This window comes from Microtus ochrogaster, chromosome 19 (assembly GCF_000317375.1).
Source record: "Microtus ochrogaster isolate Prairie Vole_2 chromosome 19, MicOch1.0, whole genome shotgun sequence".
Classification (NCBI taxonomy): Eukaryota; Metazoa; Chordata; class Mammalia; order Rodentia; family Cricetidae; genus Microtus; species Microtus ochrogaster.
The window spans coordinates 11,435,174-11,459,514 of NC_022021.1; the positions used below are offsets into that span (position 1 = coordinate 11,435,174).

A 24,341-nucleotide genomic window follows, 5' to 3' on the forward strand; every position below is an offset into this window, starting at 1 on the left:
TGTGTGTGTGTGTGTGTGTGTGTTTGTGTTTGTTTGTGTGTGTGTGTGTTTGTCTGTCTGTTTGCCTGTTTGTCAGGGGAATGTTCAGGGAATCCTGTTTGATTTCTCCTGGGAATGAATATTGGAGTTATTGTGAGACACTGTGAAATTTCCTCAAACGAATGAAACTACTAAGGCAAATGTCTCTTCCAGTTGTGTATCCAATGTATAACCATCATCTCATAGAGATAACTGCATTAATTACCATGTTCACTGCAACATTATAATAGCTAAGGTATGGAAAAAATCTTGGTGTTCATCCATAGAAAAGTAGAGAAGGAAATTATCACATATACTAATACATACAGTGCAGTCCTAGTTACCCTTAACAAGAGTTTTTGACATGTGAAACAACATCGATAATTCTACATCTGCACATATCATTTTAGATATATGTGAAATTAAAGTATTTGCAAACATATAAACCCTTAGTAGAATAGGGATTATTGGGGCATTCGCTGGCATGGCTTCTATATCAGTTTCAGAGAATGGTCATCTACAGAGGGATTATACAGCATGAGCATAGCAGCCAATCGTATTAAACTGTGTATTAGGAAATTGCTAAAAGAGCCCATTATATATAGTTAAAAGCAAATATATGTATATATATATATATATTACATCATAAACTCTATAATGTTCAGATAATTCTAAAGTAAATTCCACAATAAGAGGGAAAACATGTTTGGCTTCATTTTTTTTCATAAGAATATATTTTAAAAACAAAATGAACAAAAAATCAGCTAAAGATAGTTAATACTTCATTATAATTAATCCTTATGATTCAAAGGCAAAATTATTTTGCAGTGGAAACAAGAAACTTCACAGATAATAATATCAAAATGTAATATGTCAAAAGAAATTAGATTGCCTGGGTCTAGAAAGTGGAGGACAAGGTAAGGATAAAACATAAATCAAACTATGGTTTGGGAATACAAAGTCATCTGTTCAGAAACATCTCAACTTCAAAGTTTTGAAGTTGAGGAAAATAAGGTCATAAATTAGATAGAAGAGGCTCAACAATCTATGAACCTGCTCTTCACTCATGTGAATTTCACAGGCCTGATGAGAACAAGTGTGCAGTGCCAATTGGGGTAGGAGAAATGTAAAGGAGTTTTCCTCATCCAAATTCGTGTAGAGCATTCTAATGATGGGAAATTGAAACAACCTGTGGGTTTACCTGAAATCACTGATGGGGACATTTGTAATGTATGCTATGTTATATAGCATTCATGTATCATTGCAATTTATCAATAAAAAGCATATATTAATTATTTTGCCATAATCATGTTATTTTGATCTTTTTTATCTGTTCTTACAGGACAATCCTTCCCTGGATTAACACAAAAGTAGAAACCATAAGGCCATGCAGCTGAGCAAAATTTCTTCGATCAATAGAACAGACTGCACCTCATCCATAAGCTCCAACAGAATCATTGTGCTAACTAGACTTTCACACCATGATAAAGTCCATTTTTAAAATAAATATTTTAGGGGCTGGAGAGATGGCTCAGAGGTTAAGAGCACTTCCAGATGTCCTGAGTTCAATTCCCACAATTCACATGGTGGGTCACAACCATCTATAGTGAGATCTGGTGCCCTCTTAGGTTGTGCAGGCATACATGTAGGCAGAACACTGTATATATAATAAATAAATGAATAAATCTTTTAAACATATTTTAAAGAGAAGAACTATTTATTTATTGGATGTTGACTGAGGTTTCTGATCCACCCAGTCCTGCAGCCATTTAGTCCTAAAGAAATATATTGAGGTCTACATTAATTATAAAGAAATTGGCCCAGTAGCTCAGGCTTTTTATTAATTATTTCTTATAACTTATATCAACCCATAATTCTTGTCTGTGTTAGCCACGTGGCTTGGTATTTTTTCAGTGATGCAGTCACATCTTGCTTTGTGCCTGGCTTTCTTTGTGTATGGGTGACAACTGCAGACTGATTCTTTCCTCTTCCCAGAATTGCCCTGGCTTTACTTCCTGCCTGTTTGCTGTTGCCCCGCCTATACTTCCTGCCTGGCTACTGGCCAATCAGTATTTTATTAAAAATAATACAAGTGACAGAATAAAAAAACCATTGTCCCACAGCAATTGGTTTCATAAGTTGCTGTACATAAATGTGGGTCTTGATGGTGGAGTGGCTCATGTCATGTCTAGGAAAGAGAGACATTTCCTTTCTGTTTGGTTTTTCCATTCAGTTTCCCTGGGAGCTTATTGGAACTGACCAATCATGGTTTTCCTATGTGAACAAAACCTCCGCAGATGCAGCCTCCATCAGAGGAGTGTTTTACGAATCTTCTAGGCATTTTTTTCAGTAAAATCATATTGATAATCAAGATTAAGCACAGAGTTACAATCATCTCTGTCAAGCAATCAACCAAAGTTGACTTTAGTTTTGGGAACCATTTCCTTGCTTTATTCCTCAATCATAAGTTCTTTCCTCCATTCCATAAGATAAAACTCCCCAGTGCTGACCTCATCAGACTGTTCCTCTTCAGAGCCTTCAGTGACTTCACCTCAGGCCTCATTCTCTGGAAGCTACTCGTCTAGCATTCTGGTGGTTTATTAATTGCCAGTTAAATGCAATGTATCTACAATATGTCCATGGAATTGTGTTTTCTTTTCCTAGTGTTTCTCTTAGGTCTGTCTCACATTCCTGGAAACATGTTGAGAAGCTCATATTCCCTTCTACCAATGCAGGCATTGACACTCTCTGTGATAGTCACTTCAGGATTTACACTGTGCTTAAAAATGCCAATTAGTTAGATGAAAACAAAATCATGATATAAGATAGAAGAGCTTAAGAATATGTGAATTAAAAAATTTTAAATAGGTGACTTAGTCAACCACATAATTTTCATCCTTAAATTTAAATATCATGCCTGATGTTGTAGTTATATTTACAATACAATATAATGCCTTGGAGAATATTCCAGAAAATTACAATTTTTTCCCTTTTGGGATTTAACTGAGACATTTTACCCTCATTATTTTTAAGCATTTATTTCAGTACCATAGTTTTCTATGTTTCCATATTCTTTAATGTTGGTGTTGCTATAATTTCCTGTGTAATAGCTCATTTGAGGTAATTTTCTTCTTTCACAAAATTTTCTGAGACATTATTCAAACTAGCTTAGTATAGCATACCTATAAAATAAAAATACAAACAAAACAGCTAATTTTCTGGTCAAAACACAAAGTATACTTCAAAAAGTTGGACCTTTGCTTCTTTTTTTTGTATGTTCACTTGCTCATTTTAAACAGAATCATAATATGTAATCCAGGTTGACTTGGAATTTGTTGAGAAGGGCACTTTGCCCTGAAACTCATGATGTCCTCTATCAGACTCCTAAGGGCTGGAATTAGAGGTGTGTACCATCATCCTTGACTTAAACATCATTTGTGGATGCTGTGGAGGCTACAGTAACTTCATCCTATAGCTAGGTGAATACTCAGATACTGAGGTCGATTTTCCATTGCTAGACTGATAAATAGGAAAACAAGTCTTTGTAATATAGAAAGCTTACCTGCTGAAGTAGGCTCTTCTTCATCTGATGCTATATTAAAGGGATGGAGATGAAGCAGACAAAAAAGGGGGATGGAGTAGGCAGCGGCAGGGGAAGGGGAGAAAAAGAGAAAAAATTGAACATTAATATGCTGCATATTTTCAAATAATCACTATTAGCCAATGCCTAATAATTTTGGCATACACTACAATTTTTTAATCATCTAATTGCGTATAATTAATTAGAGGAAATGCAAATAAATGTATGCATTATTTAATGTATGTATTTATTAGAAAGGACAATTTTATTGTTCTAATTTAGTTCATGAAGTTTTAAACAGTTTTTCAAGACATTAGTCATATATAATATATAGATGCTGGGAATGGACTCCCCTGTAGTTAACAGGCTTCCAAAGAAGTAGGCAAGGGAAGAAATAAGCCAGGCCACGGTGGTGGTGAGATTCTTCAGGCTGAATAACTAGCAGTCGGAATGATTCTTTATCTTTACATAATTAGGTAAGCGGGGAGAGTTGCATGTTGACCTAGAACATAGATCATAGCATTTTTGTTTCTTGACATGTGTTTAAATTTTTTCTCTTGCACATCTGGGGTCATAAGATTAGTCATCATTGATAAACAGAGTTATCCTTTATAATAATTTTTACTCATTAACCCCATAACCCAATTTATAAGAATTTAGAGGCATATGACAGCCAGTTTTCAGCTTGGTAGCTCTTGTGTCTTCAAGGATGCTATATAGAAAATAAATCTTCAAGCTAGCGTGCACAGATGGCCACTTTCTGAGTGAGCAATGTATTATTAACTCTTAATGGTCAGAGTGTCCATGAAAACTACTTAGGTCAAAGATACTGCAGTTATTATTCAAATTCTGGCATAATACAATGTTTTATACTTTATATCTTTCTAGAATTGATTTTTCTATCTAATCCTGTCATTCTTTTGTTCCTTAATCACAGGACACACAGTGGTCCTGCATGAGCTAACTTTTATAAGAAAGGGAGGCACCTCTTTCTTTTATCATCTTTCCACACCATTCTTTGTCCATCAATATAAGTTCTTCTGTGGGCTAAGGTAATTTCAGCTAATCTACCTTTGTTGTTGTATATGCCACGGAATTGCTTGAGTGTGTAGAAGGAAGAGGCTTGTAATGTGAGCTGTGGCCAACTCTTCTAGCCCACCAAATCATGTTTACCTTTTAAAGTTTACTTTGTTTTGATTATCTTGTTCTAGAGCAAGGACAGGGGTAGATGCTATAATATCTCAGACTGCCACAGGGAGATCTCTGGCTTCTAAATGTACATTACAACTTTCAAGGTATAAGGAAGACCTTCAAATAGATAAAAATATCACTAAAAGAGGAAAAGGTAGCATGCCCAGGATTTTCCTGGTGGAAGCAGTGCTCCTGGAGGAAGGCAAAAATGAGTGATAGGAAAATTTCCATCATTCCAATATCCCCAATTGTACAAATATTAAAAGTCTCCCAAGCATACAATATTTGGAATTCAAAACCAAAGGCAGACATCATGCAGCTCAGCTTTGCTGGGTCTTTGCCAAGTAACTGTGCTAGCTTTATGATATTTGCTGGTCCCATGAGATATGACTATGCCATCTCAACCTTTGTAATATTTTAACTTAAGGGTTTTTAGATCTACTAGCGTGGCTGGTAGTACATTTCTCAGTCCATGGAATACAGTTGAAAGGACAAAAATAAAAATAAGCACAACTCAACTCCCACCATTACTCCCAACGAAGGATTCACTTTTCATTTTCTATTCAGTTAAAAGTCTTATTAACAGTAGCAACTTTTACTCTGTGTGATAGAACATGCTTATTAAACCTACTGATTCAAAACCATGGTGACTATTTGTAAATTAAGTTCAAGTGCCCATGCACTGTGCATAGCCTGTCTGTTATTTCCCTATCCCATCTTCTCACCCAAACACTGAAGCATATACATTTAGTCATTGTCATGTACCACACACACTTCAAGAATCAGGAATGATAAATGATACCATGATAAAGGCATGAATGTGTACTTGTTTCCTTGTCTCACTGTCTGCCCATGGCTGACCTGGAATTGAAAGTTGGCCTTGAACTCACAGAATTGAAGTGATTATATGTCCTAAACCCCCTTACCCCAAGTGTAGGAATTATGACACCCAGCTTTATGGATACAAATTTTAAAGAATGCATCCAGATAATCTTCTAATATATTCTTCAGCCCACATAAAGATAAAAATGGATACTATAAAAGCAGAGATAATAATATGAAAAAAAAATCCAACTGCAGTATTTCACAAACCTAGAACTGATGCTTGGCCTCTCTGTCAAGCTAATTACTCAGAATCCTTTTAAGCGGCACTAATTTGTAGAAGGATTGAAATATTGATATGTAATATCACTATGTGGCTATATAAACCATAGCTTCTTACAGTGTTAATCATGCTTTTGAGAGCAGTGAGACTACAAGCAGTAACCTAATGTGTGCATGTTGGGAGGAAACACAGAAAGGGTAAGAGTGAAAAGCAGAGGTCACATGAGCAGTTTCCTGATTTCTCATGCAATCTACCTTTTTAGCTTTATTTTCCTACACACATACTGGCATACTGGGTAGTGGTGTGTCTGCTCTGTGCATAGGAGCAATTTTCCCAGAATATTATCATGGGATAATATATCAAAAGCTAATACTATTCCACTTGATTTACCATGCTTTAAAATAAAGGAATTATTAAATTGAATGGTTTATCCCCTTTCAAGCTTTATCCCCACTTGATTTGCTAACTAATGTATCTTGTATAACCAGGAAATGTTCTCCACTCCTTCCATTAAAGTCCCAGCTCTACTGGCTACATTTGAAACACGCTTACTTTGGGTCCTTACACTACTTTCCACACCATTTTGGCTTACATCATGGGCACATAAAGAAATAGAAAGAGCAAACATGGTTGGCACACATGACCTTAAAAACATAAATATTTAAAAAGCTGTTTCCACTTCATCATGTCCAAAATATACCATAACACATTCACAGAAGAAAGTACTGATAACTTCCTAATTTCTTGGTAGGAAATTGTCAAGAAGACCTGTAAAAAAATTTGACTTACATAGTTCATTCCAAATATCTGGATATTTAAATGGTTAAAAGTAAATACACTTGTAGCTATTCATGTTACATTATTAAAACAATTTAATTCTCAAGGCAACCAATAGTTGAAGATTAGTGAGGTTGCACAGTTTCTACAGACTTTAAAATTTGTGGAAAACTGTCTATTTGAATTTGAGATGATATCAGTTTGACTTAAAAACTGTGGTCTTTCCTTAAACCTTATTGCTCAGCAAATGCTGATCAGTGCCTTCTCAGAAAAAGTAGAAAAATAAATGACAAAGAATCTCCCCCCCCCCATGGAAATTCATTTATTTATTTATTAAAGATTTCTGTCTCTTCCCTGCCACCTGAATAAGCCTGGGATAAAACCGGACTCGCTGAACATAGAGGACAATGAGGACTACTGAGAACTCAAGAACAATGGCAATGGGTTTTTGATCCTACTGCATGTACTGGCTTTGTGGGTGCCTAGGCAGTTTGGATGCTCACCTTACTAGACCTGGATGGAGGTGGGTGGTCCTTGGACTTCCCACAGGGCAGGGAACTCTGATTGCTCTTTGGGCTGACTAGGGAGGGGGACTTTGTTGGGGGAGGGGGAGGGAAATGGGAGATGGTGGCGGGGAAGAGACAAAGAATCTCTTGAAATTTTTTTCATTACCATTTACAAATTGGGACATGAAATAAGGACTGTCCAAATTCCTCGTATTATCAACTGGGCTTAAGCCCAAGTAGAAATAAAATAATGAAACAAAAATCTAACATTGGGGGTGAGGTGATAAGTCCTTTTGGGGACTTCCCTATGCCTTGTGCAATGCAGGGATATAAACAGAAAAGTGAGAGCCTGCCTATAGATACACAGAGCATGAAGAAGCAGCTATATACAAAGATGAAATAGTAGAATTGCTAAGTCTGTTTTGAATACATTAGCCAGGATTTACAGCCTCTAGAAAGTTCCCAAAAGGCACATATAAACATAATTATTGTTGTGGTTGGGTTCTGCTTGATATTAAAACCAATGTTTAAAAAAGTACAAAGTAGGCCAGACAGCACATGCCTTTAGTGCCAGCAATTAGGAGGCAGAGACAGGTGATTCTCTGAGTTTGAGGCCAGCCTGGTCTACAAAGCAAGTTCCAGGACAGCCAGGGTTACAGGCAGAAACCCTGTCTCAACAAATAAAAAAATAGTAAGAAGTTCTCAAATTATATTTGGTTTTGGTATACCTTAAAGTATCTTGACCACAAATGGACAGTATAGAATAACAAGGAGCAGAGTATTGTGTAGGGTTTTATTTCTATGAAGCCTCTAACTTGATTTCCAACAATATTTAGGTTTCATTAAGAAATACACATAATTTTAATATATACAAGTTCACCAAGACACATATATTAAAATTAGTTTATTTAACTAATTAGTAGCTATATAGTTGTATTAAAAGGCTCTGTGTAGGTTAATTATATCACAGAACAAAACATCAAAAAGTATTAAGAGGTGGTAACTCAAGTCTCAGGATAAAAGTAAACCTTAAAGTTGATATCAGACGTCTGAATAATGTCATTTCCAAAAAACTTGCATCATAGACAGTACTGTCAGACTAGCCATGTGACTTGTGCTCTTCCCTTTTGCTCCTTAGAGTCAGTCATGAACTCACTGGTTAGGAAAGATGTTGATCTGACCCCAGCCAGTCTTGTTTAGTTCTGGAAATTAATACACAAGCACTAAGCAAAGCAACTGATAAAGTAAGAGTTGGTCATGTCAACTCTTAAATGCACAGCAATTCGTGTGATGTTAGGAAGACAGTCAGTAAAGAAACATCTGACATTCAGGAATTAACTAAAGACTGTTCTTTCATCAAGCATAGCAAACTCTCCCTTGGTGTTTGCTAAAATGTTATAACGTTTCACACATCTTTTGAATTTGAATTTGAATTTTGGGAGTTATCCCAGGCTGTTGCATTTTTAAAAGCTCTGCAGGTGGCTTTTGTGAATACTACGTTCTGAAAATGATGGCAGTAGACCATCAAAGTTGATTAACTGGAAGGAAGCCATGGGTCCAGTTGGTGTAAGTTTTATAGTAAGTTAGAAGCAGGGAAAAATAAGTAAAATAAAATCACTTTGAAATATATATATATACTTTCCAAAACGTCTCTGGCAATCTAGGAAGAGGTCAATTCGACATTATAAGAAGTGCAGAGTATATAAGAATTTCACCCAGTGGATGAGATATTTGAAAGGAAAATAAACAAATAAATCAAAAACTCCTCTTTATAAAGAATTTTGCATTCATTTTAAGTCTTTAGTAATACTACAGCATGCATGTAAATATAGTAATAATATGCAAAGCTAATCACATATACATATCATTTGCGTGCCCATGTCTTAGATGGTTACTAGTCTTCCCTATAAACAGAACTTCTTAAGACAAGACTGAATCTAATTTTGCTTATCATATGAGAAAGGATTTCTATTCTAGAACCTGAAGCAGAACAAGAGTTCAAAGGCAAATGTCCAAGCACAGTAAAGTTGGAGAGCCTTTTAATTCAGTCATTTTTGTTACTCAATAAAGCTCAACTGCTTTCTTATACAATAGTACTAATAGGATAAAAAGAAAGCTTTGAATGATCATCTACATTTTGTTATACAAATCTCTATATATTTAAATAGATTATTTCAATAACTAAATTTAATTTCTTGTTATGGATCAAGAAAGGAACAGTATTATATTTGAAAGACAAAGAGTACTCTACTGACATCTGATGTGTGGATAATTACATCTGCAATTGTTAAGAATACTCAGAACACATCGAACAATAGTGTGTTAACAGAGTAGGTTAATTACAAGGACCACAACATGCATTTTTTATGTTTGGCAGCAATAGAAGTCATATGGGCTTTACAGCTAATTATATGCTGAATTATTTTAAATACCCTTGACAGTGAATTTAATAGTAAAGGGTACAAATAAAGAATAAAAGATAAAATGGAAACTTTGGTTTTACTATTTGCTGTTCGCTAAAAAATTTATTTATGAAAATAACTACAAGTCTTACAGTTGAGTAGTTTTTATAGTCTACATGATATTACAGCTTTTATTAAAGACATGTTTTCTTAGTTAACAATGGTTAAGGTGTGTTATATCATAAAAGGATATACAATTAAATATTCTAATGGTTCTAAAGCATGTTTTGTTTAATCACTCAACCCTCTTCACATATGTAAAGTTATTTCATCTTCTTGGGTTAATTTCACTTCATACCCAGTCACTTACTTAGGGGCAATTAGTATCCAGAATAAACAGTTACTCCCTCCCACTCTCCAGTGACACTTACACTATAGCCTAGAAACCATAGCAATTAAATACAGCCCCAAATAATTTGTAGGCTTGTTTTTTTTTTTTTGCAGCACAGTATCCTTATTTTAAGGGTAATGGTTATATATTAATTTCATATAGTGATCATAATTGGGAATGAGTAAATGGTTTTAAGTAGTTATTCAATTATAGAGATGAGAAAATAAAATCCAGTGGTTAAATTTATTGACATTTTGTAAAATCATTACCCTGTTAAAGTGATGGTAGGAAGTTAAAGCAAAGGTATCTTGAAATGACTGATGGTCAAATAGAAAGACATTTCAAGGGATAAAACAGATGAGAAGTTATTGAAATTATCCCTGACACTTACTCATTTTCAATAGAATTAATCTAGTCATAATATTTGGAAAATTGAATATGAAAGAGATAACTTGCCCTATAGGAAGAATGATTAATGAGGCCCAAAGTACCAGGGACCTGAAATTATCTGTTCTCTCTATGCATTATCTGCTCTCTCTATGAATGTGGTCACAGCAGCCGAATTATGTATTTGACTCTGTAAGTGGTGGGGACAGATACCATCAGATTCCTGCTCATTGGACTTAATTCTGTCAGAAAGACTGTTCAATTCAACCTCAATTCATTTCCTTAAGTCTGAACAAATGACCTAATGTACCAAGCAAATGTGTTAAAAGCAAAAAAAAAAAAAAATCCTACAATGTGAGGAAAAGATCCACAATGCTGGTACAAAACTCAGTGACAATATCCACTTAAGGAAACCACAGAATCGAAGAACATATAATATTAATGCTGGTTAAGACGTGCTGGCAGAAAGACAACTGTGATAGCGAGTTAGTGTTTGCAATAGAAAATCAAATATTTATCAAATCATCTGAGTTAACTCAAAGTGCATATATAATAAATTTTAAAGAAACTGTACTAAAAATTTAGAACGTATACAATTCTTTAAATATGTGCTATCTATAATATAACAGATTCTAAGACCATGCTACAGAACCTTTTCTACATTTTATTAACATTTATTGTGTGAGCATTCATGTGCACGCATGTTGTGTTGCATACGAAGAAGTCAGAAGACAGTCTTCAGGACACGGTCCTCTTAATCCATGAGTACAGTAAGTGCACACAGGCTATCAGTCTTGACAGCAATAGCTGTTAATCTCTGAATCAGTTTATTGGTTCATATTTTAAAAATCTGAATCATATTACACATAGTGCTTGTATTATATTTAGTGAGTAGTTGCCTAAAGACTAATTGCTCAGTTTACGACTATAGCATATTATATTGAACTGTTTGGTTTAAGATACTTGTATAGATTCTGCTATGTCTTTTGTGGAAGAATATGTGTCTAAACAATATCAAATCCCATTAGAAACATGATAAAATATGAACCATAAGTATTACTTAGTAAGTTCATTAAATATAGAACAAACTACAATCTTAAACATAATACAAAATATTCATGTTTTATTAAGTAATGAGTTAAATTACTCTATGTTATTAACCTTTTTCTACAGCATACATTTAATTAGATTGGGCAATATTATATATAAAGCTTCTTCCCATGGGATGTAATTTATTTTTGTAATGGTAACCATAGATGAGGTAGAACTAAAACATTCCTTACCCCATGTCTCTGTAGCACAAGACACAAGTGGCTGAGTCTTATTAGTTGCAATCTTAGATTAAAGGACAGGGCTCTCTGTCCACAACAGCATTTTGAAATGAAGAGTACATGTCTTTGTGGCACGATTGAGCATCCTTTGGATATATACCCAAAGGTGGTATTGCTGGGGCTTGAGGAAGGTTATTTCCTAATTTTCTGAGAAATCACCACACTGACATCAAAAGGGGCTGTACCACTTACATTCCCACCAGCAATGCACGAGTGTTCCCTTTACTCCACAACCTCTCCAGCACAAGCTGTCATCAGTGTTTTTGATCTTGACCAGGTATAAGATAGAATCTCAGAGTTGTTTTGATTTGAATTTTTCTAATGACTAAGGACGATGAACATTTCCCTAAGTGTTTTTCAGCCATTTTAGATTCCTCTGTTGAGAGTTCTCTGTTTAGGTCTATACTCCATTTTTTTTTTACTGGATTATTTGTTCTTTTGATGACCAATTTCTTGAGTTTTTTGTGTATTTTAGAGATCAGACATCTGTCTGATGTGGGGTTGGTGAAGATTTTTTCTCATTCTGTAGGGTATCATTTTGTCTTGTTGACCATGTCCTTTGCTTTACAGAAGCTTTCTAGATTCAAGAGTTCCCATTTATTAATTCTTTCTCTCAGTGTCTGTGTGGCTGGGGTTATATTTAGAAAGTGTTCTACTGTACTAATGCATTCAAGTTTACTTTCTCTTCTACAAGGTTCAGCGTTGCTAGCTTTATGTCGAGGTCTTGCATTTGGACTTGAGTTTTGTGCATGGTGATAGATATGGGTCTATTTTCATTCTTTTACATGTTGATATTCAGCTATGCCAGCACCATTTGTTAAATATGTTTTCTTTTTTCCATTTGATATTTTTGCTTCTTTGCAGTTCTTGTCGTACAGGTCTTCCACTTGTTTGGTTAGAGTTACTCTGATATATTTTATGCTATTTGTGGTTATTGTGAAGGGCTATGTTTTTCTGATTTCTTTCTCAGTTTAGGGCATATTCCTAACGTTTGATTCATGTAGAGATACTCAATCTACTATGACAACACCGTTCCTGGGTTGGTGGGCCTGGCCATCATAGGAAAAGAAGTTGAGCAAACCAGGGCAAACACATAGGTATCAAACTTAACATCCTTTCCTCTTCTGTTCTTACCTTCTTGTTTCTGCCTTGAGTTACTACTATCTTAGAGTCTCTCAGTGATGGACTGTAACTTGGAAGCCAAACAAACCCTTTCCTCTCTAAGTTATTGCTGGTCAGGGTATTTATTGAAATAACAGAAACTCAACTAGGATATGTGGCAATTCTATTTTTAGTTTAAATAAAATATCTATAGGAATTTCCATAATGGCTGCTTCAGCTCCCTTTTCCTAGGTCTTTACTATCATTTTGTCCATTACTTTGAATTCTTTATTGTTTGATTGTTTTTGATGATGGTCATTGTGTCTGAGGTGAGATGGATTATCAAAGTAGTCTTACATTTCCTGACAGTTAAGATGTTGAATGCCTAAAAATTTATTTACTGATATTTGTGTTTGCTCTTTTGACGGAAGTTTGTCCATTTCCTTAGCTCATTTATTGATTGGCAGTTAGATAATTTAGTGTTTTGTTTGTTTGCTTGCAGTTCATTATATTTTCTAGACAGAACTTTTCTGACTGAAATGTAGCTGTTAAGATAATTCTCTGGGGCTTTTGCTCATTCTGCTAACAGCTTCCTTTGCTATGCTGAAACACTTGAATATCATGAAATGCCATTTGTTAATCCTTGGGTGTTTTCCCTCAGCAATTAGAGTCAGTTAAGAAAGTTCTTGTTGCCTGGTGATGGTGGAAGCCATGCCTTTAATCCCGGAAGTTGGCAGACTTCTGTGAGTTTGAGGACAGTCTGGTCTACAGAGCAAGCTCCAGAGGAGCCAGGGCTACATAGAGAAACCGTGTCTTGGAAAACCAAAAAACTAAAAGAAAAAAAAAAAAAAGAGGGAGACAGAGTTCTTGTCTATGCCTGTATCTTAAGTGGTTTGCCTTAGTTTCATAATTTCATGTTTTACTGATGGCATCTTTTCTAGTTTGCGTGGAAATAAGCCAACACAAGGAGGAAAGTATTTATTTCAGCTTTTAAGATCCATTTATCAGGAAGTGAATTAAAAGTGGGAATTCAACTTTGATCCTGGAGACATGAAGTGAAGCAGATCCTGAGGGAAAATGCTTCCTCACTCCTCACATTCAGACTTCTGACTCAAGTCTTGTTGTCCTTTCCCTTTTTATGTGTCTTAGTAACACGTAAAACACTACACATGCCGGTCCTGACATTCAATGTCTTCTCACTCTTTCTCTACAATGCCTACCCACTGTACCATTGCTTTCAAACCTCCATTGCTGAACTTAACCGCTTTCTCTAAAAAATAATAAAATAAAATAAAATGACCATTTTTTCTCTTCAGCTCTATCTTGATCATCACAGCAACCTCTGATATTTATAGCTTGCATGAACTTCTGTTATTTATCTCCCAAGTGATAATAAAAATGTTCCTCTGGCTCCCAACTGAGTCATTTTTAAATATTATTTTATCAATGGTTCTAACAGGTTATAAAAAAAAGGAAAGAAAAAATTCTCAGAATCATATAATTGATCCTAGGATGTCTGTGCAGTTTCAATATCAGTTTCATTCTGCCTCATAGTGTTAGGCTAGTAGTGCACTTTCCATTTTTTTTCTACATAGAACCCTTTATGAAGTATTCATGTTCACTAAGATTGTTGGTATTACACACCACAATACAAGCCCTCACCAATAAAGTGATCAGAAAGACAATTGCTTCTGTCATATCACTGTGGTAAAAGAATGAATAAACATGAATAGGAACTGCAGAAAGTACATTTTTACATGTTAAACAATACTCTTTGAATAAACATGGACCTTTGCAGAAAAATCAAACAGGAATTGAACAGTATTATAGATAAATCCTCCTTATGAATATAAATGCAAAAACATTCAATGAAATTTTTGCAAACCTAATCAAAGAACACATCAAAAAGATCATCCACCATTATCAAGTAGGCTTTATTCCAGAGTTAAAATATGGTTAAATATACTGAAATTAATTTTAAAAACTACTATATAAACAAAGTGAAAGAAAAAAAAACATGATTATCTCATTACATGCAGAGCTGGCCTTAGACAAAATCCAGTATCCCTTCACGTTAGAACTCCTGTACAGATTAAGGAAGGGTAAAAGGATATACCTAAACATAGATCCATAGGCACCATAAGCTTAGATCCAGAGAAACTCAAAGAAATTTCAACAAAATCAGGAACAAGACAAGGTTGATCACTCTTTCCATACTTATTCAATGTAGCGTTTGAAGTCTTAGCTAGAGCAATAAAGCAAGTGGAGAAGATCAGGGGTATACAAACTAGAAATTAAGAAGTCAGATTATCTTTATCTGCAGATGGTATGACATTATGAATCAGTGACCCTAAAAATTCCACTGAGGAACTCCTATAGTTGACAGTTTCAGCAAAGTAACTGGGTACAAAATTAATACATAAAAATCCATTCATTCTCTACTTACTTTTCTAATCCCCATGCCCCCACCCTGGCAAGTGGTATTCTTGTCCAACTTGGTTGCTGACAGGGTAACTCTAACCAAGTGAGTAAAAGATTGTATGCTAACAACTTCAAGTCTTCAAGAAAGAAAGTGAAGAAGATATGAGAAGATGGAAAGATCTCATGGAGATGCAGGATTAACATGGTAAAATGATAGTTTACCAAGCACAATCTTCAGTTTCAATGCATTCACTATCAAAATTCCAACACAATTGTTCACATATCTTAAAAGGATAATTCTCAACTTCAATGAAAACAATAGCAAAAATCAGAATAGCCAGAATAATCTTGAACATTAAAGAACTCCTGAAGTTTTACTATTTTTTGGTTTCAAGCTGTACTACAAAGCTATTGTTTAAAAAAAAAAAACAAAATAAAAAACAGCATGGTATTGGTGTAAAAACAGTCTTCTTGACCAAGGGAATAAAATTGAAGACATAAATTTAAATATGTTACCTATGGACATTTGATACTTGATAAAGAAGACAGAAAATATACAAATATACACACACAAAGACATCGTCTTCAACGAATGTTGCTAGCAAAACTTCATGTCTCCATAAAAGAACGCAAATAGACCCACGTTCATCACACTGTACAAAATTCAACTCCAAGTCAATCTAAGATTCAGTATAAAACTGTATAAAGAAAGTAGAAAATAGACCCTAACTTTTTGTGACAGGAGACAGAGTCCTAAACAGAATACTGATAGAGCAAGCACTAAGATCAACAATTAATAAATGGAACCTCATTAAACTAAAATCTTCTTTAGGGAAAGGACATTTTCGGGCTGGAGAGATGGCTCAGCCATTAAAGGCTAGGCTCACCACCAAAAACATAAGTGTAAGGACATTGTCAATTGGACATAGTGGCAGCGTACAGAATGGAAAGTTTTTTCCAACTCTGCATCGGATTGAGGACTAATATACAAAATACATAAGAACTCAAGAAACTAAATATCAAAAAAACAATAATCCAGTAAAAAAATGGTGTGCAGATCTATACAGAGAATTCTCAAAACAGAATACTCAAATTTTTTAACATCCTTAACCATCAGGGAAATACTTTGAGATTTCACTTTTTTTTTTTTCTGTAGCTTTCGAGCCTGTCCTGGAACTAGCTCTTGTAGACTAGGCTGGCCTCGAACTCAGAGATCCACCTGTCTCTGCCTCCCAAGTGCTTGGATTAAAGACCTGCGCCACCATCGCCCAGCTTGAGATTTCATAGTACACCTGTCAGTATGTTAACATCAATAAAAATGTAATACCTCATGCTGGCAAAGATGTAGAGTAAGGGGAACAGCCATTCACTGCTGGTAGAAATGCAAATTTGTACCACCACTGTGGAAATCAGTGTGGCAATTCCACAGAAATTGGGAAGAAATCCACCTCAAGATCCACTTTTGAGCATATAACCAAAGGATGATTCATTCTACCACAAAGACAATTGCTCGACCATATTCATTGCTGATCTATACATAATATCCAGAAACTGGAAACCTATATGTTCCTCAACTGAAATACAAATAGAGAAAATGTGGTACATTTATTTACACAATGAAGTAGCATTCATCCATTAAAAATAATAACATCATGAACTTTGCAGGAAAATGGATGGGACTAGAAAAAACTCACTTAGACCCAGAAAATAAATACAGCATGCACTCATTTATATGTGGATATTAGCCAGTAAATAAATAATAACAGGGCTATAATCTGTAGACATTGAAAGGTTAGGTATAGGAAAGGGACTAGGGTGTACTCGTGGATCTTCTGGGATGGGAAAATAAAATAGATTTTATGAGTGGATACGGGTTAGGGGAGGTGGGAACAAGAGGATCAGGTTGAGGGAGGGAATGAAGAAGAGATAATTAGAATTAAGGGACATTTGAGGGATGTTATGCAAATATAGCACAGCAGAAAATTCCTAAAATATGTGAAGGCAATCTTAATAAGGTCTCCAAATAATAAGGATGATAGAGTCCCAATTTTCCATCTCTTGTCACCAAAGGAAGTTTCCAGTGCTGGGATTGGATCACATACAATTGAGTTGTTGGCCAAATGATCCCATTGGAATCTCTAGCAATGTTGCTGGAGCTCCTCCACTCCTTCAGCCAATAGCTGCTGAGATACCAGCCCATTGGGGTGTGGTCTCTCTCTCTCTCTTTAAAAAAGCTGCCATTGTCCTCCCCTTGTTCTCTGGCTTCCGGCTCCGCTGTTGTCTGGGATGGTGATCTGTAAGTTTCCCCCCTTAAATAAATAACCATTCTATTAATCATAATTCCAAACTGGTGTGGGATTGTTTGTGACATGTGCCTTCACAACAGCACAGCTATTGTTGAAATAATAGGTTGCTCTACTCAAAAAGACAGCAAGGCTCCATTGCGGAAGACAACACCTGCACAACTCATTGAACATGGAGAGAGTCAAGCTTTGCCTACAAAGAATCTTCACATTTATGTTCTAGTGTCTTTGGTGTGGGAAGGTTCTCTGTAGGCTACCAAAAGAAAAAAGTACATACCAACTCAGCTACAAAATCTTTGAACTATAATGGTGTCCTCCTGAAAAATATGCTAGTGCAATGGTGGCGGGGAGCTTGAGGGAATAACCAACCAATATGTGTTTTGACTTGAGGCCCAATTTACAAAATGGACCGACCACATACCTCACACTTCTTGAGTGACCAAGAACCAGAGAATAGATAGGTCATAGAAAAATCAAATACTACTAGAGAAAAATTAAAAAAAAAACCTGTAGCACAATTAATAAAAACCGAGAGACAAACATTGAGTTTCAACTTGAGGTCAGAAAAGCCATATAACCAGCCACTAGCTCTTACCTCTACCTCAGTCTGAAATGGAAATCCTGTCTCCAGGAATCCTCAGAATGAGACTGAGAGCTGTCTCCTTCTGTCTTATATTCCTCTCTAATGCTGGGATTAAAGGTGTGTGCCACCACTTCATGGTCTATAAGGCTGACCAGGGTGACTGTTTTACTCTCTCATTTTCAGGCAAGTTTTGTTTACTAAAACACAAGTGAAATATCACTACAAGTACCAATAAAATGACTTTGATGATAGATGGTGGGTTGGTTCTTTATTTATTCATCGTTAGAGAATCTTTCTCCTGGAAGAGACAGGATCAAATACAGAGACCCACAGCCAACATAGCAAAGAGAAGGAACTTGGAACAGTAGCTCTATATGGGATGTCTCCAACATATCTGACCCTTGAGAATTCAGGGAATCTTAGGGAGGAGGGGGAAAGAGTGTGAGTGACAGAAGGGATAAAGAACAGCAGGACAAGGAGGCTCTCTGATTCAGCTCAGCCAAGATCATATGACCCGCATAGACAGAAGCAGCATCAAGTTACACCTTTCACTATTTTTAATCTTATGTTGAGTTTTGAAAGATAAAAAAATAGTGAAAGGTGTAACTTGAAGGGAGATGGAGTGTTCCTTAACATAGCTTTAACTCATACCAATAATGTACAAGACTGTCTTCTGGACTCTAATGTCTTCTGCAATGTTTTTTTGTCTCTTCAGCAATGGGCTAATGACTGCTATATAATTTTCCTGCTATTGAAATTGGGTCTAAAATGAAAGGCTTTCTTTCCTCAACCATTAGAACTTTCTTTAAAGGGAAATAGTGTGTCTATGTGTAGACATTAATCCAGTGACAATGTAATTTCCCTTTTTGCAATTTGTTTCCAGAGGCTCCTCCCCTCCCTGCCTTAATTGGAATGCCTTTAAAAAACCCAACTTATGCAAAGGAAAATAGATGCATTCAAGGCCATTTAGAGCTGATTTGACTTGTACTTCTTATCTTCACGTTGTTGTTTCTGAACTGGGCTTGTAGCTCAGGGATAGAATAAAAGTTCTACATGCACCAGCTCTGGATGTCATCTTCAGCACTAACTAACTAACTAACTACTTAATACATAATAAAAAATACATTTTGCTTTGTGAATGGACACTCTTAATATTTATTCATTGAAACTTTTAAAAATGGTGTAAGGAACAGGCCCTTCACAGCCTCTGAAAAATGAAATAAAGTTCAAAGCAAATGTGAAGGTGATATAGTCAACCTTTCATTCAGAAAGAAACTCTTCACAGGTCAGGGCACTCTGCTTCTCACATAAGAATTCCTCATGTTTCTTTCCCAGAGCTGACCTCTAGAAAATGATAGAATAATGTCTCTCGGCATGATATGACAGGCAGTGAAACACTGATACAACTATCACATCTTCCATGGTTCTTAATTTTTTTTTTTAACATTCTCACTTATGTAGTTTTCATTGCGGCAAGTTTGTCTACTGTAGAAAAATCTCAAATTTGTGGAGAGATTTAAAATGTTAATAAAGATGGCAATAGTCATCTGATATGGTTTAAGTACCAAGAAGTAGAATTGTGTCTTGTCTTTAGACTATGGTCTAGAACAAAAACCTGATTTTGTAAAAGGAACTAAAGAGTCAAGAATTAATTTCCTTTCCTTTCTGTGACACACCAGTAGGATAGCAGTGTTCTTATTCTCTTCCTGCCCAAAGGCTAGCCTAGTGGGCTGGGGAGCAGAAAGCCTCAGATGAGGAAACACACTTGTGGGAAATGTGAGTTGGGGAGGTGGCATGTGTGTCATGATGTATATTGAAAGCATCTTAGAATCAGAAAAAAAAAATCCAGGTAAATGTTTGAAGCCAAGAGAAGTCCTTAAGTCATTCTTCCAGCATTTCGTTTTTCTTTTCATTTAAGTGTTCAAACTGGGTGTAGGTCACATGTACTTGATTAGCATTCAGACTGTAAAAGCACACTTTCTTTCCTTAGTGAAATGATTTGCTCTCTGCTCAGGACAAGGAGACCCTCAAGCTGAATACAAGATGTGATGGAATGAAACAGAATTTCCTCTCATCAAATGACATTTCTACCAGTTAAAGAGCCTTTGGAAAATTGTGTAAAGTGTAATTATTGTTCCTTGAAATAATTCATTTGTGTTTAGAATTTTTGGTATAGTAACAAGTATTGCCTTCCGATGAGTCACTTTTATACATTTTCAAATCAGCTAGTTGTTAGTCCCATTGAAAACAATTAAAATAATTAATAGATTGAAAAATGGACTCTTGGATGGAGACTAAATAAAAGCAATTGAGAAAGGTACAACTTAGAACATTGATCTTCAAACGACAGGCCTGAGGTACTGAAGCATTATTTTAAAACTTCCCCAGTTGATGTTCAGGTTCTAATTTTGCATCTCATTTTGGTAATAATTTCAAACTTCAATAATAATGAACATTGAAAGGTTCTAGAATCAAGCTATTGGGGTAACTTTGATAACACTAATGAAACTGCACAGGAACAGATAAAGTAGTGCCTGGAGGCCTTCCCATCCTAGGGCAGACCACCTTCTTGTTTTGCTACCCATTGTTCCCCACAAAACCTTATAATTTGAGCAGGCAACTATTTATTTATTTTTTGTAGAGAGCTCTCACTTTTCTTACATATATGCTGTAATCACACCACTTTCACACAAAATATTCTAATTTAACAGTTGCGGCAGATGAGCTGCATTTTCCTTTGAGTTCATCTTAACAGTCAGCCATGTCATAGAAAGTCGTCTGCGGGGTTGGGCATGATCCCATTCACTTGCGGCCCAGAGCATCTTTTCCACTTATGCAGTCATTGTTTTCTGCACTGGGTAATGACTTTTGGTGCAACTGTGCACGTCGTTTTGCAGCTGCCTGTATCCCGAGGGAGGCATCTTATCTGGCGGTCACTGAGAAAGGGAAGATTATCTGCTGGGGGCTCAAGCAAAGCTGTCCGGGGATGTTGAATATACACGGTTAAATGGAAGCTTGTAGGGTTCCTATTTCCTTTATTTAATATTTATGCAAAGCCATACAGGGCTTATTGTTGATATACCATACCCAAGAACATAATATTGATGTGTTGTCATAAATTCTGACTTGGCATTCATTATATTTTTAGAGGAGGACCATTCTGCAGTCTTATAAAGAAAAATCAATCCATAAGTTATTTGCTTTAAGCATGCAAAGCTATATTCCTGAAAGGCTGACTCTTAATTATGCAAGCCTTACTTACATTATTCATAATTTTCAAATAATAAAACACAGGGTTATTTTCTCATAGCAAATGAGGTGATTTGTCAAATTATATGTTGAAAGAAAAATTTTTAATAACATCAAAATCTGACAGTTAAATTACTCCTAGTTTTTATATTCAAGCACAAGCAGAAAAATCTGATCTAAAAATAATAGGTCAGGATTTACCACACACTTCACTAATGTTATTAGAGACTGAAATGGTGGAAAACTATTCAGAGGTGTAGGTGTTTGATCTCTGTACACAGCTTTTGAATTGAGTAGAAGGCTTAACTATGTGTATTATTAAACTCCTAGATGGAACTTTCAATCATGTAAAAACTGTTTGAAGAACTTTGAACAGAGTGATTTGCTGAGTGTGTTTAAAGTGTTGATCCATGTTTCACAGATAAGTAGAGTAAAGCAAAGCACAGTCATCCATAGGTAGCTTTGGTGCGTTGGTCTTAGAAAGTGCATTCCTTCCCAGGAATCTACAAGGATGACTCCAGCTAAGACCCTAAGCAATAGAGGAGAGGGTACTTGAACTGGCCTTGCCCTGTAGTCAGATTGATGAATATCTTAAATGTCACCATAGAACCTTCATCCTGCAACTGATGGAAGCAGAGGCAGAGAACCACAGCAGAGCACTGGGCTGAGCTCCCAAAGTCCAGTGGAAGAGTGAGAGGAGTGAGAATATGAGCAAAGAGGTCAAGACTATGATGGGGATACCCACTAAAACAGCTTGCCTGTGCTAATGAGAGCTCACCAACTCCAACCGGACAAGGAACCAGCATAGGACCAAGCTAGGTCATTGGAATGTGGGCAACAGTTGTATGGCTGGGGCAGACTGTGGACACTGGCTGACAGACCAGGATTTATCCCTGCTGCTTTTACAAGCTTTTTGGAACCCATTCTCTTTAGTGGGATACCTTGCTTAGCCTACATATAGTATGGAGTTTCTTAGTCTTTCCTCAAAGCAATGTGCCTAACTATCCCGAGGAGCAGATGGAGGGAGAAGATGGTGTAGGTGGTGGGAATGGAAGGAGGAGAGGGACTGTGAACTAGGAATGGCATGTAAAATAAAAAAGGATAGTTTTTTAAAATAAAAAGTACTAAAAAAGAAAGTACAGCCATCCACATATATATATATGTGGTGCATAGGTCTTAGAAAGTACAGTCTTCCATTTGTGGCTGTAGTACATTGGTCTTACAGCATTCCATATGTAGCTGTGGGGTATATTGGTCTTAGACAGTACAATCTTACATTTGTAGCTGTAGTACATTGGTCTTACAGCATTTCATATGTAGCTGTGGGGTATATTGGTCTTAGACAGTACAGTCATCCATGTACCCATTTAAGACCCATTTATGACCCATGTACCCACTTAAGACCCGTTTAAGACCCATGCACCCATTTAAGACCCATGTACCCATTTAAGACTCATTTAAGACCTATTTGTTTTAAAAACTCTGAGAGAACAAAACTGTGTATACTTCAGTCCCTTATAGAATATGAAAAAGCATTTGATTATTACATAGGCACACTCTTCCCTATACTGCAGCACCTTTACATGACACATTTTAACACTGTACAATGTGAACATCTGTCATGTTCATTATTTAGGAAATGCCATTCTTTAGACAATGTTTGGACATGCTTAGTACATTTACATTTTTAAGTATATTCTATTCATGGATGTCCTACTTCAAACACTTAGAACAGATTACAAACAGAAGAGGCAATATTTGAACACAGCCCAGCTCACTTCTGCTTCTTAACCACAATACCAGGTTGCATTTCTTTCTAGAACCAGTTCCTTCAGTTAGCTACATACCTCAGAATTTCATGAAACCTCTCCAGCAAATGGCAAATGTTATCCTTATATGTAATATATTTTGACTCAGGTTCAACCATTGTTTCTATATAACCTCATATGTGTAACTGGAACATGAGCACTATATTGTAGAGAAAGTCTGGGGTAACCTATGTAATAACCATTCTGCCCTTGAAGAAGAGTATATTACTTTAGTCTAGTCATTGCATTCATCACAAACTTCCTCCTCATTTAACTCTGAGATTGGTATTAGATCATCTTCTGATTTATAGGTCTGACATATAAATATGTTTCGTATACATGTGGTATTAGTATAGTATAAAATGAGGCAATGTTAATGGATAAAATATACCTTTGTCATTAGGCTATCAGTTAACCACATGAAATATTTCTGGCTTATGCCTTTCAGTGTTTCTTACTTGAAGACATTGCCACCATGCCTATTTGGCTGTGTGCAGTGAATCTATCCTTGCAGTATGTAATCAAGAAATCATTTCAGTGAGTAACACTGTTAATGTCTACGGGTGAATAATTAATGAGACCTTTGAAACAGAAGCTCTTGTGTAGCATATCAAGTTTGTCTTTTGTCCTGGACACTTGAGACACTGGTCGAAAAAAGGAAATTTACATATAGATATGTCCTTAGAAAATTTTCAGCTCTCCTGCAGATGGGCACACTATAAACACTGTGCCCAATGGCTCTCTGATCACAGCCCTGATTTTGCTGTGAAACTGTAATAAGGTAAATTCCTCATGTGTCTATATCAACATGCTAAATAAAAAAGGCACAGACTCTTATTTGAAATTTGCCATATTTTCCATTGATAGTATGTCAGTAAATAGATATGCTTATCATGATTCCATAATTTTCTGAGGAAATAAAGTTTTATCCTTTCCATTTGATTTTATATATGCTGTGATGGAAATCAAGATAATAAATATGAATTGTTGTCTATTTCAGTTTAATAAATTTTATATTTTCAAAGAACAAGATGGAAAGCTGTTGAATATGTACAGCCTGATAATGAGAGCCATTTCAAGGTTATGCAAGGCCAACATGCACTAAGGAACATGGGCTGCAGCAGCTTCCTGTACACTAATACTTTGAGAATATATATATATATATATATATATATATATATATATATA

General features: G+C 35.8%; 1 protein-coding gene across 1 annotated transcript in view; it reads right to left on the minus strand.

The window, feature by feature from the left end:
* The window catches only part of Edil3 (EGF like repeats and discoidin domains 3), a 451,612-nt gene that overhangs the window by 278,536 nt on the left and 148,735 nt on the right, over positions 1–24,341 (minus strand). The window contains exon 3 of the mRNA XM_005356525.2: positions 3,581–3,610. Within this exon, the coding sequence (XP_005356582.1) occupies positions 3,581–3,610 (30 nt within the window). The remainder of the gene's footprint in view (positions 1–3,580; positions 3,611–24,341) is intronic.